We start from the raw sequence: 16,359 nt of genomic DNA, 5'->3' as shown, positions 1-16,359 counted from the left end.
TTTGACTCGTTGTTGGAGTCGGGATTTGAATTTTGAGTCGGTTTTTGGTCCGGTGTCGGTTTTGACTCTAGTTAGTGTCATTGCGATTCCGTCGTCATGCATTAAACACTCCAGGTACTCTTGAAAAGTTTTGAAATGTTTTATTTTCGAAATCGTTTTATATTTTCCGACGTAAAGTTGTACACGAACTGTCGATCAAACGCTGCGATTCCAAAGCATGTTGTAGTCCGATAATCATCGGGTGTTTGTTGGAGTCTCAGCAGATACTGGGTATCTACATAACCGCAAAAGTGGCAATTTGCCTCCTTAACTTTGCTCAATGGTGAAATTAGGCCCCTTAAGTATCAATTGTAGCAATCAAGCCCTTTAAGTTTAACAAAAGGTGAAATTCAACCCCGATTTTTATTTTTCACGTAAATCTTAACAAAATTCATTTAATATTTACATTATAAAACTAATACCACATAAAAGTTTTTGTTAACTTCAACTTTAATAATTTATATAAAATTAATTATTCATCCAAATAATAATTTTACATCCATTTATACTAAACAAATAAAAATAAGATAAAATTTTATGAATTATTCTTCCATTTATAGTTGTCTAACAATTGTAAAATTATCAGAAAAACTCGTTATTACAATTATATATTGTATAAAAGTTGTAAGGTTATAAAAATTAAATTTTGTATTTGACTAATTAGATTATAATATAAATTTTGGTGAAATATTCATGAAAAATCAAACAATGGGGTTTTTTTTTTTTTGATGACGAGGAGGTTGGATCCTCCCCGGATACCAAACAATGGGGTTTAATTTCACTTTTGGTTAAAGTTATGGGGTTTGATTGCTACAATTGATACTTAAGGGGCCTAATTTCACAATTGAGTAAAGTTAAGGGGGCAAATTGCCACTTTTGCGGTTACCTAAACGGCCTAAAATTCCTAATGTCAGTCTTGTGATCTTCAACACCTAAACTGCTTTTTTTCATAACAAAATTTAGAACCAAAACTAGTGTGGTAGCTCATAGCCTTCATAAATATAATTTCAATACTATAAAACTACAACCTCAATTTATTGGATTGCTAACTGTCTCCTAAAAGAACCGAGACCTAGTTTGTAACTTGTACGCTACCAACACTACACCATAGTTGACTCGTTTGCACCAGCACCAAATGCTTACGACAGGAAAATCGGTTAAAAAAGAGCAAGGCACCATTTAATGTCACTCAAATATACTACTAACTGAACTACCACCGTGAACCCGCCATATAGTTTCGCCTAAAAGGTTTGCTGTTGAAAGAACAGTCAGCTGCGGAAAGAAGTTCTTTTCGGCTATAGGAATTGTGTTTGTAACGATCACCTCTTGGAACAATCCACTTGATAAATTCTCTACGGCAGATGAACTGAAAAAATAAATGATAACATGTTCAGACCTTCAATTGACTAAACTCAAGTAGCTTATAATGAGAAATACTCCCTCCGTCCCGGTCAATTGTTGTCCTTTGGTTTTGGCACAAAGACCAAGGAAAGAGGAGATAGCCAATAACTAAATGACAAGTGGAACAAATTGGATGAGAATGATCAAATTACTCATCAAGTTCATTCTTAAAATAGAAAGGACAACAAATGATTGAGACACTCCAAAATGGAAAAGGACAACAAATGACCGGGACTGAGGGAGTAGTTGACAGCACAATAAATGATGACATTTTAGATACATTGAGCTTTCCATTTTCAAAGCGGCAATTATATGATGGAATGAAACAAAATGACTTAATAATCTCTGTCTGCTTCTTGTATCCTAAAGTAACAGAGTGCCGGAACTTTTTATGATGCATTCATTATCAGTCACACCTGAAAACATCCTTCTTGTATTTCAGATACGAAATTTCAAACAGCCTATATGGAAAAGTTTAATGCATCATATGAAGAGGGTTCAGATTGTATCAGATTTAGGTATGTGGGATCAATATAGATAGTCAACTCGAGTCAGGTATCACTTTAATGCATCACCATTCAAGGAGATAAAAGCTATGTGATTCCCTACTGTTTGGCCACATTAAGTTGAAGTTTTAAGATCATAAGACTCACATAGCATTAGAGCGCTTAGCAGCACATGAAACTGAAATGTGGGAAAGTACATATTTTCAGCATCAAAATTATACCTGAAAACAGCATGTGTACAACAGGCATAAACCTCTCTAGCCCCTTCTGCATGCAACAATTCAGCACCTTTTGTGATTGTGCCTACAATCACCAAAGTGTTCGTCATATTAGGAAACAGTCAAAATTCAGATATATTGAATCTAAGATAAGAAAAATTCATTTGAATCATATGGAGTTGTAGACGAGAAATGAAAAGGCAGCAGTTCTTCTACTTTACTAGAAGCTCCCACCATAAACGTTCATTGTCAATATTGCCGCAGCATGCTAGCAGTCTACCTGTTTTCGGGTAATATGTGACTATTTCGTTCCACTGATGAGAATTTGGACACCTGTTTCATGTATATGTGACTTTTTGGTTCCAATAATGAGACTTCGGACCATTAGCAGTTTAGGAGTAATAGAATAATAATATCTTTTGTAGACCATCCAATTTCCCAAAAGTCATCAAGGATGGCTACCTAAATGCTACAACTCTACAACGGATAGAGCTATTGTAAAGATGATAAATTTTGTAAGCATATACATTGAATGAATAAATCATGTTGTGACTGAAAAAATAGAAAAATAAAGCTATAAATGCAGAAAAAACAAGAAAGAAATGGATATCAATCTCCAAAAAGACTTTTAGTGCGGGAATGCAGCAAACAAAGAATCCGCTTTTTTTAAAAATTGTGATCTCAGTGTTAAAAAAATCAAAAGCACCAGAAAGATAACGGGATAACTAGAGTGAAATATAGGGAAAAATCAAAATTGTTGTATAGAAGAAACAAAGTTATGACTTATGATCGATGTGCTAAAACACGAGGGTGCTATAATATGGTATGCTAATTCATATTTATTGATACAAAAAAACGAGCAATGGACATAGCCATACCAGTACTAAGGTTACAATGTTGCTTCAATTATTAATCAGATTTACATAGGAGTAATCAATGGATGCTAATACCATGGGCACTATGTAGCCTTACTGATTATGTTTTTCCATTCTTTCCCCCGGTTTTGGAATCAAGGAACGGCAAGGGACATAGGAGACAACAATTGCCTCAGATATAATAAGATATTTAGGTTGCTTTTCGAGCCATTTTAAAGAAGAGCATGACGGCACTATCACCAATTTTTTTAAAAACAAAAAAAAAAAACATGACCTACCGGCTGTGTCGATTATATCATCCACCATAACAGCAACTTTTCCTTTCACATCACCAATTAGATTCATCACCTGTTCATCAGGGATGCATAAGAGTAAATCGCCTAGACAGGAAAATATATACAATACAGATACACATAGGGTGTACTACGTATCACCTAACTGGAACGTTAAAGACAGACATGCAACATGACAAGCTCTGAATCGACTTTACAAAAATGATACTTCCATGGCAGGCATTAGGAAGCACATAACCAACCTTAGATGGACAAAAAATCAGGAAAAATAATACAACAGCTATATCTAGGGTCCTTCACATTCTAAATAATTTTATGAACACGGAAGCTAAAACAAATGATAACAGTGATTAACAAAATAAGCAATATACAGTTTTAAGAAACCAAATTAATACAAACGCCAAAACACAAACGCAGAGTCCACAGAGTAAAAGTTATCAACATGCATAACCATTAGAGATTACAAAATCACCTAACCTCGGCAACATTGTGTGTGTGTCGTCTCTTATCCACTATGGCCAAAGGCGCATCTGATAGCTTTTTAGCAAAAGCACGGGCTCTTGCAACCCCTCCAACATCAGGGGACACTACGACCAAATCAGTTGAGGCGATATACTTGCTGGCTAAGTAATCAAGTATCACAGGCTGTACACAAATTAACAGAGGAGTCAACAGATACCTGTCTATTCAAATATGAAATACCTGAATGAATAAAAACAATCACAAATACGATTCAAATAATTCAATACCTGACAGTACACATGATCAACTGGAATATCAAAATACCCCATTGATTGCCCGGAGTGGAGATCACACGCCAGCACTCTGTCGGCACCAATTACGGTTATAAAATTTGCAACCACTTTAGCAGGGATAGCTTCACGCTGCTGAGTCTGCAACCAAAAGATCATATCATAAATATTGGTCTTCTATCCCACTTCGTCAATCCTCTTCTTGGATAGGAAGAAGTGTTTTTAGATTATACCTAACAAGTAAAATTAGAGGAAATCTTGGGTTCACCTGTTGTACCTCATTTTTAATTTTCCCTTATTCTACTTTCTTACTTGTAGGAATAAATGGACTCTCTTTTACAATTCTAATTGTCTCACTGGAATGGGGTGTATCATGAGCTACGTTACTCAAACTCATTTAGAAGTATGTGTCATGACACCGTCTCCAGTCTGTCGACACTGCTATTTTTATGAAAAAAAACCGCATATTTTGTCTGAAAATGAGGTGTCCAAGTGTCATATCTAAGTCTGAGTGTTGAGTGTCAATAAGAGTATACGAGGGAGTAGAAAGAGTCGGGGAAACATAGATCATGAGGTGATACCAAGTATTTATTTCTTACCTTCCTATCTCCTCTGGCATATCCAAAGTACGGAATAACTGCAGTAACAGTTTTGGCTGATGCTCTACGACAGGCATCTATAATAATATTTAGCTCCATAATGTTTTCATTCACAGGAGGGCTGGTTGGTTGAATGATGAAGACATCGCATCCTCTAACACTCTCTTCCAACTGCACATAAATCTCACCATCTGCAAATCGCTTTATATTCACCTTTCCCAGCTCCAAACCCATGTAGTAGGCAATTTCCTACAACATCAAGAACTAACAAGGTTATAAATGAGAAGATTTAGAGCTATTGCGCCTAGTTCCAGTACCACGAGGTCTGAAAAAAGACACAGACACAGCAGCCATCCCACTTTAACATCACCTGTTACTCAGACAGGTCATTTTATTTTAGTGAAACCAGTGGCGGAGCCAGGCGAGGACTAGTAAGGGAAGTCACCCTGCTAAACAATGAAAAATTCAAGGCTTTTAGTTGAAATTTTTGATTTTTTTCTAGTTTACTCGATTACATTAGTATTTCTCGCCCCCAAACGTCAAATCCTGGTGGACCCGCCACTGTAAACTATAACATAACAGACCTTAGACAGTGCAGGATTTGCCGTGCCAGAAAATAGTTTCAACTTTGTATTTTCATCACTCGTCTTTACAGAATTCTCCAGTACTGGTTTCGGGTGCAAGTTTTTCCGCAGGCTCTGCTCATCAAGTACCGGAACAGACGCCCTTCCATTTACAAATTTCAAAGACTTCCCAGCACTACATTTCTACAGAAAGGAAAAACAAAACAAAGGCGTAAAAATAATAATTGGGTCAATAACTTGGCTATTCATACATTAAAACGACACTCACAACCGATTTAAATAAGGATATCAAATACGGAGTAGTAAATTGAATTAAAAAAAGTCACGGCAAACATAAAATCCATTGCATTTCATGATTCAAATATGAAATTTGACATTGTATACGCATGATATAAGAACAGCTGAAAACAGCAAATGAATAAACACAAAAATACGCGTAGTATCAAAAAGAGTAACTTACGACGATGGCAAAAGAAGGAGAAAGGCGAGAAGGGAGAGAAATGGCGGGACGAAATTGCAGAGAGTGCATAGAAGATGAGGAAGAAGAAGGAGAAGGAAGCACAAAAGACGCCATTAAAAGGTGTATCTGAAGCAATGTAAAAGTGAATTAAACACAAAAGTGATGATTTGGGGGGGAGAAATTAGGGTTTGATAGAGAGAATTACGGAATTTAGATTCGACATGTCTGTTGACAGAATGTGGGAGGAGAAAGAGAGGAAGATGAGAGGTTTGAGGGAATCTATGTTTTTGTGGAAACTCGGTTGCGTTTTTAGCTCACTTTTTCGAATATATACCTTATTTATAGTGAATCCCCTAGGTTAAAACCACCTTCTAAGTAACCTGACTCTCACTCGAATTGAGGATCCAAATATGACCCGACTGACCTGAATGTTTATTATCGCATACTGACTGTTATTGACCCATCCGAAATTTACCTGATCTTATTAAATTGACCCGTTTACCAGATCTATAATACTAATTTACCTGTACTTATTAATTTATGTAATTGATAACGTATTAATTTTTCACATATTTCCATTGTGTAACTCAAATGGGACATTGAGTCACTCATTGTTACTTCCTCTGTCCTAGTTAATAATTTACACTTATTTTATTTTCCCTCACAACATAAGTAAATATAAATTATTCAAAAATGGCAATGAGGAGTCCCCACTCCCCAATATTGTGTCTCGTTTCCGCTCTGGCGTTTGAAATCCGTAGGAATGTGTCAAAACTTATGCACACAAGTCAGTGTATGAAGCAATACTAAAGTATCTGAAATGGCTGCGCTTAGTGTGGCGACACGAGAGTGAAAAAAAGTGAAGACGTATGAGTTACGTGGAAGAAGCAGCAACTTAGCACTTGGTTAGGAACAGGTTAAGGATAGAATTACGTGTTGATTTGGCAACAAAACAAGAGAGCATTAGATCAAGTTCTTTAGGTATGTTCCACTCATAACTGTATCTGGATTAAGAAGCAGGAACAGGTTCTCTTGCACTTATCGAAACTTACCTGGAGCTGATGATGCTATGCGATAACTACGCACCTCATCTCTTGAACTACTTTTCTAGTTCAAAATCCATCAAAAAAGAAGCTAGTGTTTGTTGATGGATTAGGATAACACGTTAGGAGCTTATCTAATCACGGTAGTTTAATCGAATGTCACTCAATTGGCATAAAACACGTTTTTTATGCTTCACAGATCTTTCATTTTCATGCGAAATACAAAATGTAAAGACTGACATCGAACCAGTATACTGTGTACATAAAGCTCATAGCAACATTAATTGCACAGATCTACCTACAACTATCATGTGCAGTGGTTGCGTCATTTCACTGTTCTGTGCCCAATACCATAATCATATGTAAGTAAGTAGTACCTGTTATGACCCGTGAGAAGTCGAGACAGAAGGATAAGAGCACCCCAAGCATGTTGGTACAATTTGTAACCAAAGTAATCTATGTTATTTATCTACAACAATTTATCAATGTTTTCACCAAATGTAAAAAACAATATTGCAAACAAAAAAATCAAAAGAATAATCTCTCTCAGGTTTCATGTCCAGATCAGCAGTCAAATGCAGCTCAGAGGGTATAATCATACAACATCATCACCTTTTGTAAACCACGCAGTTTAAACAAGCAAATTGTGCATCCACAACACTCAACTTCAGTGCTCAACAAGATATCCCTCCACACCACCACACAGAAAAATCATAAACCATCAATAACGCACAAGGTATAATCCCCAGAAGTGTAATTGCACAGGTTTGCTCACCCTGACATAACTACCCCGACATTGATCAAGTCCTGCTACTTCATTAGTTAGCACACCTAGTCTCTACTAAGTAGCTCAGTTCAAGATCCTCCATACGAAAGATATATTGTCACTGTTCCAGCCTTCTAGGATTATATGGATTGTAAATAAAACACTTCATAGTTTCCTTAAATTACGCCTCGGGAGTCCTGATAAGCACAACGAACGTTTGAGCAACTTGCAAACTGTAGAATCTAGCTATATAAGTGCCTACTACTATCATACATTCTTACTCACTCCATCACATTTTACTGTCCTCTTAACGTTAATGGTCAGCCCAAAGTCTAATAATTATCTCTCAATATTTTTGTAGACTGTAGAGGTATAAGATAAGATTTGTCATGTTTGATTTTTCATATTATCTTCTAAAAGTAGTAGATATTGAATATGGTAAAAAGATATACTCAAAAGTTTGACGTTGTTTGACCAAAGTCAAATGGCTACACTATATACGGGATGTGATTTGTGAGGGAATATTTCCTATCTGGAGAGAGGTAAAAGATAGAATGATTACCTCTCTTGAGAGAGATCGGATTGAGATGGAGACTTAAGCTGGGAGCTTTCCATGTTTTCTAGCAGCTGACTTACAGTCTTTAAATGAGGAATGCTGCAAAGCGCAAACATTTAACCAACTAAATGATGGGACGATGATCTCATTAACTAATAACTTCACAGATGGTCAGATCTCTGATAAGGTTCTAAAAGAGAAGTGAGTTTTGGAGACACAATACCTGTTCAATCCATGCTCTGTATAAGCATCCAGCGATGAAATCACGAGCGGCAACTGTTTTAACACCTACAAAATTTCACAGTTGAGAATTGAAATTTTATCAGTCTGTCTAAAGCAACTCCATCTACAATTTGGGAATCAAATAACATAAAACATACCTGCCCTGTGTTCCTAATGGTATCCGTTTTTGCCATGAGGTTCTTGGGAAGCTTCGCGAGTTGAGCCTAGATACAACAATATTAAAATCGAAAAAAATCTAGACAGAAAATTGAGCAGTGGTACAAGTCTTAGAAACACCCCCACAATTGTCCACCGAGATAGATTTATTAACGCTTTCAGCAACCTTACTACTTCCCTGACTAAACTTATCATGAATATTCATTATCGCAGTGGCGGAGCCAGGATTTGAACTCAGCGAGGCGAACGGGTAAAGGTATACGAGGAAATTTCAAAAAAAATCGAAAATTTTTAGACTAAAAGCTTTGGAAATTCCATCCGTCTGTGAAGTCGCTCCGACATAGTAATTCTACCACTGCATGATTGCTTCCTCCTCTTAACTTTCAAGTCGCTCCGACATCGTAATTCTACCTTCACTCAACCTATCTCCTCTGTATCATTAATGCAGCTCAATTTGATCCACCTAAAATCCCTAACTCAACAAAGCAACATCTAGACCAATGTAATTCCCTAATCCTTAAAATCCGCATGGATGCAAAATCACAAAACAACCCCGAAACCACCACAATTGCATAGTTCTTCAAATTAGGGTTTGACATAGGGTGAATACGATCATAACGACAGAAATTATAATAATAAATAAATGCAGATAAAAAAGGGTGTTGAATTAAATTAAAATTAAAGAGAGAAAGAATGCCTGAGAAGGAGAAGAGTATTGCATAAGATGAAGAAGATTGGAGGTAGATTGAATGGCAAGGGAGATTTGATCAGCCACCGTAGATTTGGCTGTACCTTCTCTGCTGCTGCTGCTGCTCGATCCTCCGCCAGCCGCCATCTCTGTCGTCTAATTTGGATCAAGTCTCCTTGTTAACTCCAGATTTTAGGTACCTCACTACTCACTAGCACCACAATTGTTTAACCAACTAACGTATCTTGGCTATTCGTCTTTTTTTTTTTTTTTTTTTTTTTTTTTTTTTTTTTTTTCAGAATTTCAACAATCTATAAATAAATACTATTAAAAGGCTAGCATAAAAATGCCACGTAGACAATGCCACATGGGATGAAAAAAGCCACGTATACAATAACAATGTGACTTGGCAAACTAATATGACATGGATTATCAATTTATTCATATATTGCATTAATTTAATTCACTTATTTTCTTTAAAAATCCATCCATATTCCATTAGCTTTAAACTTAATTAACTCAAAAAAAAACTACAATAAGAAAATACACATTAACTATAAGTTAATAATTTCAAGAAATTTCATATGGATTAGTATTATATGTATTCGAAATATAAAAAAAACTGAATACATAAGAAATTAAGAACGAAGAAGAATAAATGAAGTTGAAAACATTTTTTTTTTTTTTGTATTGTCAGATTTGTCACTAATTCACTACTTTTTTTTTTTGAAAGGCACCAATTCACTATTGTTGTTATTATAACTTTGTTGTATATAGAAGATGTTTTATAGAACTAATTAATCAACAATTGATTATTAAATATCATATAAAATATTTTCTTAGGAAAATATAAAATATATGGAAAAAAATATTTATTTAATTTAAGTAATTTACAAACAAATTCAGTAAATACTTAAATGAAATTAAACACTAATAATAAAATTCTAAAAGGGGCGTAATACCGTATATTTAGTTCATGAAATTATTTCACGTAAAGGATAAGGTTTTGGAAAATATAAAATATATGGAAAAGAAAATATTTATTTAATTTAAATAATTTACAAACAAATTCTGTAAATATATAAGTAAATTAAACACTAATAATAGAATTTTAAAAGGGTAGTAATACCATGTATTTTTTTCATGAAATTATATCACTTAAATGATAATTTAAATGAGACCTTCTCCATTCCACTTTTATTGTTTAATTATCCGTTAAAATTTATTCAAAATTAATTATTTTTTTCAAAATTTAGTATGATAAATGACTTAATTATTAGTATCTATACAATATAATAAGAAGACAAGATGAGTAGTTTATTATTTGACGTGTGTCATGTCAAGCAATTTTAAGTGCCACATTTTATGTTATTTTTCTTTGCATTTAATTTTAATCCACGTGTAATTTTTCTATTGGTTACTAATAATTCAATTATATTAATTACTTAATTATTTAACTAAAATTAAGTAAGTATCCAACTAAAAGTAATCTCTAAATATCATGTGTTACATGCTTATAAAATACAAACAAAATAAAAAATATTAGGGGCAAACACAAAAAACAAATTAATAAAACTCTTTATTTTCCTCTCATAAATTTGGTATTAATCTACCTATTCATTTAACTTTTTTTTTTCTTTTTTTTAATAGATGGTCTTTTGGTTTTTCCTCACAATTTTTATACTTTGTATTTATTTCACCATTTTTTATCCCCCCTTAGTTCACACAACATTTTTCTTCTCTCAAATAAATTATTGAAATTAATTACAAAATTTTTCTTATATAAATATTATAACAATCCTATTTTTCATTTTTATCCAAAAAATTGGTAGGTAAAGTATGCATATATAACCAATTGAATTATTTAACTTTTTAATTCTTATTATGTTTTGAATCTTATATAAATATTACAACAATCCTATTCTTCATTTTTATCCAAAAAGTTGCTAGGTAAAGTATGCATATATAAACAATTGAATTATTTAACTTTTTTATTCTTATTATGTTTTGAATTAATTAATAGTTAAAATTCTAAAAGGGAAGCAATACCGTGTATTTAGTTCATGAAATTATTTCACGTAAAGGATAAGGTTTTGAAAAATATAAAATATATGGAAAAGAAAATATTTATTTAATTTAAATAATTTACAAACAAATTCTGTAAATACATAAGTAAATTAAACACTAATAATAGAATTTTAAAACGGTAGTAATACCATATATTTAGTTCATGAAATTATATCACGTAAATTATAATTTAAATGAGACCTTCTCCATTCCACTTTTATTGTTTAATTATCCTTTAAAATTTATTTCAAATTAATTGTTTTTTCAAAATTTAGTATGATAAATGACTTAATTATTAGTATCTATACAACATAATAAAAAAACAAGATGAGTAGTTTATTATTTGACGTGTGTCATGTTAAGCAATTTTTAGTGCCACATTTATTTTATGTTATTTTTCTTTGCATTTAATTTTAATCCACGTGTAATTTTTCTATTGGTTACTAATAATTCAATTATATTGATTACATAATTATCTAACTAAAAGTAAGTAATTATCTAACTAAAAGTAATCTCTAAATATCATGTGTTACATGCTTATAAAATACAAAAAATAAAAAAAATATTAGTGCTAAACACAAAAAACAAATTAATACAAACTCTTTATTTTCCTCTCATAAATTTGGTATTAATCTACCTATTCATTTACCTTTTTTTTCTTTAATTTAATAGATGGGCTTTTGGTTTTTCCTCACAATTATTATACTTTGTATTTATTTCACCATTTTTTTATCTCCCCCTTAGTTCACACAACATTCTTCTTCTCTCAAATAAATTATTGAAATTAATTACAAAAATTTCCTTATATAAATATTATAACAATCCTATTTTTCATTTTTATCCAAAAAGTTGGTAGGTAAAGTATGCACATATAACCAATTGAATTATTTAACTTTTTTATTCTTATTATGTTTTGAATTAATTAATAGTTTGAATCTTATATAAATATTACAACAATCCTATTTTTCATTTTTTTATCCAAAAAGTTGCTAGGTAAAGTATGCATATATAAACAATTGAATTATTTAACTTTTTTATTCTTATTATGATTTGAATTAATTAATAGTTTGAATCTTATATAAATATTACAACAATCCTATTTTTCATTTTTTATCCAAAAAGTTGCTAGGTAAAGTATGCATATATAAACAATTGAATTATTTAACTTTTTTATTCTTATTATATTTTGAATTAATTAATAGTTAAAATTCTAAAAGGGAAGTAATACCGTATATTTAGTTCATGAAATTATTTCACGTAAAAGATAAGGTTTTGGAAAATATAAAATATATGGAAAAGAAAATATTTATTTAATTTAAATAATTTACAAACAAATTCTGTAAATACATAAGTAAATTAAACACTAATAATAGAATTTTAAAAGGGTAGTAGTACCATGTATTTAGTTCATGAAATTATATCACGTAAATTATAATTTAAATGAGACCTTCTCCATTCCACTTTTATTGTTTAATTATCCTTTAAAATTTATTCCAAATTAATTTTTTTTTCAAAATTTAGTATGATAAATGACTTAATTATTAGTATCTATACAACATAATAAGAAAGCAAGATGAGTAGTTTATTATTTGACGTGTGTCATGTTAAACAATTTTAAGTGCCACATTTTATGTTATTTTGCTTTGCATTTAATTTTAATCCACGTGTAATTTTTCTATTGGTTACTAATAATTCAATTATATTAATTACTTAATAATCTAACTAAAAGTAAGTAATTATCTAACTAAAAGTAATCTCTAAATATCATGTGTTACATGCTTATAAAATACAAAAAATAAAAAAATATTAGTGCTAAACACAAAAAACAAATTAATACAAACTCTTTATTTTCCTCTCATAAATTTGGTATTAATCTACCTATTCATTTAACTTTTTTTTTTCTTTTTTTTAATAGATGGTCTTTTGGTTTTTCCTCACAATTATTATACTTTGTATTTATTTCACCATTTTTTATCTCCCACTTAGTTCACACAACATTCTTCTTCTCTCAAATAAATTATTGAAATTAATTACAAAAATTTCCTTATATAAATATTATAACAATCCTATTTTTCATTTTTATCCAAAAAGTTGGTAGGTAAAGTATGCATATATTATATATAACCAATTGAATTATTTAACTTTTTTATTCTTATTATGTTTTGAATTAATTAATAGTTTGAATCTTATATAAATATTACAACAATCCTATTTTTCATTTTTATCCAAAAAGTTGCTAGGTAAAATATGCATATATAAACAATTGAATTATTTAACTTTTTTATTCTTATTATGTTTTAAATTAATTAATAGTTAGAATCTTATTTAATTAATATTTTTGTATTTGTATTAAAATTGTAGGAGGATGACATACTCACATATCAAAAACATTGCATGAAATCTGGAAATAATGGTTATGAAACTTCTTTGCAATTATCTTTTGACTTGAATAATTTTTCAGTTTCATTGGGGTTTCCTTTTTTTATTATTATTATTATGTATGCACAATATCAAATTGTACAATGAATCTCTAATTATTGGTGACATGTTACATTATATATTCCAACCCTTAGAATATTAATTGACAAATTTTGTAAATTGTACTAAATTGTCTTATACCCTTTCGTGCACTTTATTAGTTTTCCGTGTACTCTTCAACTTGTATTTTGTCAATCAGGTTATAAATCAAATATATTAGTCGACAAACATATTATAAATAAAATGTCTTAATGGAAGTGTTGAAGTTATATGCTCCAAGGATATAAATCGGATCTTTTAATGCGGATCAAGGTAAATATTTTGCATGGTTTTTGATTGAAATCCAATGATAATTTTCCAATCCATTGTTCCATTTTGAATGCTTTCAAAGTTTCAAGCCTTTAAATCATTTTTTGTTTTCCATCAAATATTTTCTTCTAGCACTCTCAATATTTCTTCGAAAAATATTTACTTTTTTTGCTTGTATATATTTTTGTTTTCTCATAATCAATTGTTACGAATATTTTAAAATTATATATCAATTAGGTATTTCGTTATATAAAAATCATTTCAATAATATTTTTCCCAATACGTTGGAAATCAATTGAATTTACAAGGACGATGTTGCAAGACCGACGCGCCGACAAGAATTGTAAATGTATTATTTGTTAAAAGTTTAACAAACTCCATTGCATTTAAGAAAATAAACTTGTAATTTTAGCCTAATTAGTAAAATAAACATAAGTTGTATTTTAACATAGCGCTTTCTGTGCATTATTCGCATCGTCTCTAATTGACTAAAGGCAATATGTAAAATTCAGTTATAAAAATCATTACCATCCATTCATTTATATATTTTACATATTTACTTTATTTTACATTTATTTTTTCATTAGAATACCTTAGGTAATAAAGAATAGAATTAGATGTCCAAGTGTCCAACATTTTGTTTCTTTGTCGGATAAAAATAGAACCAAGGTTCTCCGAACGCACCAAAACAACACTAAAAACAATTTATCAAGTACTAGAATGCCAAAAGCCGTCAATGTTGAGTGAACTGAATAACCACCATGACAAAGCCAAGCGCCCTCGAAATCCAGAGACAATCTAAACACCGTAAAAAGAAAAGCACAAAACAAAAACAGAAAGGGACTAACAGTAATTAACACAACAAGACAACATTCAGTAAAAGGACAAAGACAATGAGGACCGTAGCAAAATAAGAGTAGTTTTCAAAGTTAATATTCCACTGTTTGAATGCAATTTTACGTTTCCGATAATTTGTGTTGACTTTGCTTATAGGCTTTGAGAATAAGTTGTTTAAAGTGCTCTAATGAAACACAAGCCAATACAATTTCCCATTTAATTTATATGCAATACCAGTTTTCGAAATCAGATAATGGACATTCGTTGTTCTTCAAAATGAGGGATTCATGGGTTTTGGTGCTATAATATATCTTACCCTCATGAATTATGACAGGACCCTCTTTATTGCCTTGCTTAGATACCCTACCAACATATCTCCAAGATAATAAGCAAGAAGACAAACAAGCCAAATAACGCATTCATGAACGATACCGCAAAAATAAAAGAACAAAAACAATCAAGCCCGTGATTCTCACGGGTCACAAAACTAGTTTAAATTTAAACATTCACCATGGTTTACAAGTTTATCCATTTTAATACAAACTAGGTTGTTGACTTGTTGCATGGGTTATTAACTTAATTATTACAATATATTTAAAGTCTCTTATATAATAAGGCTCTATTTGATAAAATTAACTAAAAAAGTAGCTGAAAATTGAAAAACTAACTGAAATCTAAAAAGGTAACTGATAAGATAGCTGAAAATTAGGAACTGATAAGGTAGCTGATTATATAAAAAAAAATGTTTGGCAAATTAACTGAAAAGGTAACTGATTTTGATGAAATGACGTAAAAGGATATGATATGTAATAGTAAAGATTAAAGAGTAAAAACGGAAAAATCAAACCAAATCAGGTATCTGAAATCTCAAATGCTATTTTAAGTAGCATTTATTTTCAGGTAGCTTATTTGGTTAAATAAGCTATTTGCCAAACACTTACAAAAAAAATATGGTACCTGAAATTTTGGTCAAATAAGTTACTTTGACCAAATCAGGTACCTGAAATGTCTTGTCAAACGGAGTCTGAACTTAAAAATAAATCACTTATTGTTAAACTACTAAATTTGAGTAGAAAGGGAGATGATATAATTAAATGTAATTCTATAATTATGAAACCATCAAATTCAAAAGCATAATTTGTTTAAACTTATAACTATTTATCGTTTTTATAGAAAAAAATAAATTAAATTTATATATCATACTAAATTTCACTATTGTTGCAATAATAATACACTCTTCACAATGCTTAAGAGACTCAAAAGGATTTTACCTAAGTTCCAAGAATGAGTCATATTTATAAATTATAATCATAGGATCATCCCACCTTATGACAATTTTTCGATATAAGATAATTCTAATATTTATACGCAGTATATTATAATATAAGTATTTACGTGATTAATACTTGTATGTTATTGTTGATTTGTTGTAACTGAGGCTTGTTGTTACCAACTATTTATTGATTAAGCGAGAAGAACAAATAAATTT

General features: G+C 31.0%; 2 protein-coding genes across 2 annotated transcripts; both read right to left on the bottom strand.

The window, feature by feature from the left end:
* Positions 1 to 1,016: 1,016 nt before the first annotated feature.
* Positions 1,017 to 6,045, bottom strand: LOC141587166 (ribose-phosphate pyrophosphokinase 1-like). The gene is made up of 8 exons (XM_074408607.1): positions 5,728 to 6,045; positions 5,268 to 5,450; positions 4,684 to 4,932; positions 4,082 to 4,225; positions 3,810 to 3,977; positions 3,318 to 3,387; positions 2,168 to 2,249; positions 1,017 to 1,405 (listed from the first exon to the last, which is right to left on the bottom strand). The coding sequence occupies exons 1-8, from the start codon at positions 5,839 to 5,841 to the stop codon at positions 1,225 to 1,227; spliced, it is 1,191 nt and encodes a 396-aa protein (XP_074264708.1). The 5' UTR covers positions 5,842 to 6,045; the 3' UTR covers positions 1,017 to 1,224.
* Positions 6,046 to 7,209: 1,164 nt separating this feature from the next.
* LOC141587164 (tobamovirus multiplication protein 2B) lies at positions 7,210 to 15,378 on the bottom strand. Its single transcript, XM_074408606.1, has 6 exons — positions 15,359 to 15,378; positions 9,189 to 9,490; positions 8,473 to 8,538; positions 8,316 to 8,380; positions 8,099 to 8,191; positions 7,210 to 7,733 (listed from the first exon to the last, which is right to left on the bottom strand). Exons 2-6 carry the CDS (start codon positions 9,324 to 9,326, stop codon positions 7,718 to 7,720), a joined length of 378 nt encoding a protein of 125 aa, XP_074264707.1. The 5' UTR covers positions 9,327 to 9,490; positions 15,359 to 15,378; the 3' UTR covers positions 7,210 to 7,717.
* Between the last annotated feature and the right edge of the window lie 981 nt (positions 15,379 to 16,359).

The sequence above is a fragment of the Silene latifolia genome, chromosome 6 (assembly GCF_048544455.1).
Source record: "Silene latifolia isolate original U9 population chromosome 6, ASM4854445v1, whole genome shotgun sequence".
NCBI lineage: Eukaryota > Viridiplantae > Streptophyta > Magnoliopsida > Caryophyllales > Caryophyllaceae > Silene > Silene latifolia.
Note: the sequence above shows the minus strand (reverse complement) of the source record. Positions and strands in the feature narration are given on the sequence as shown.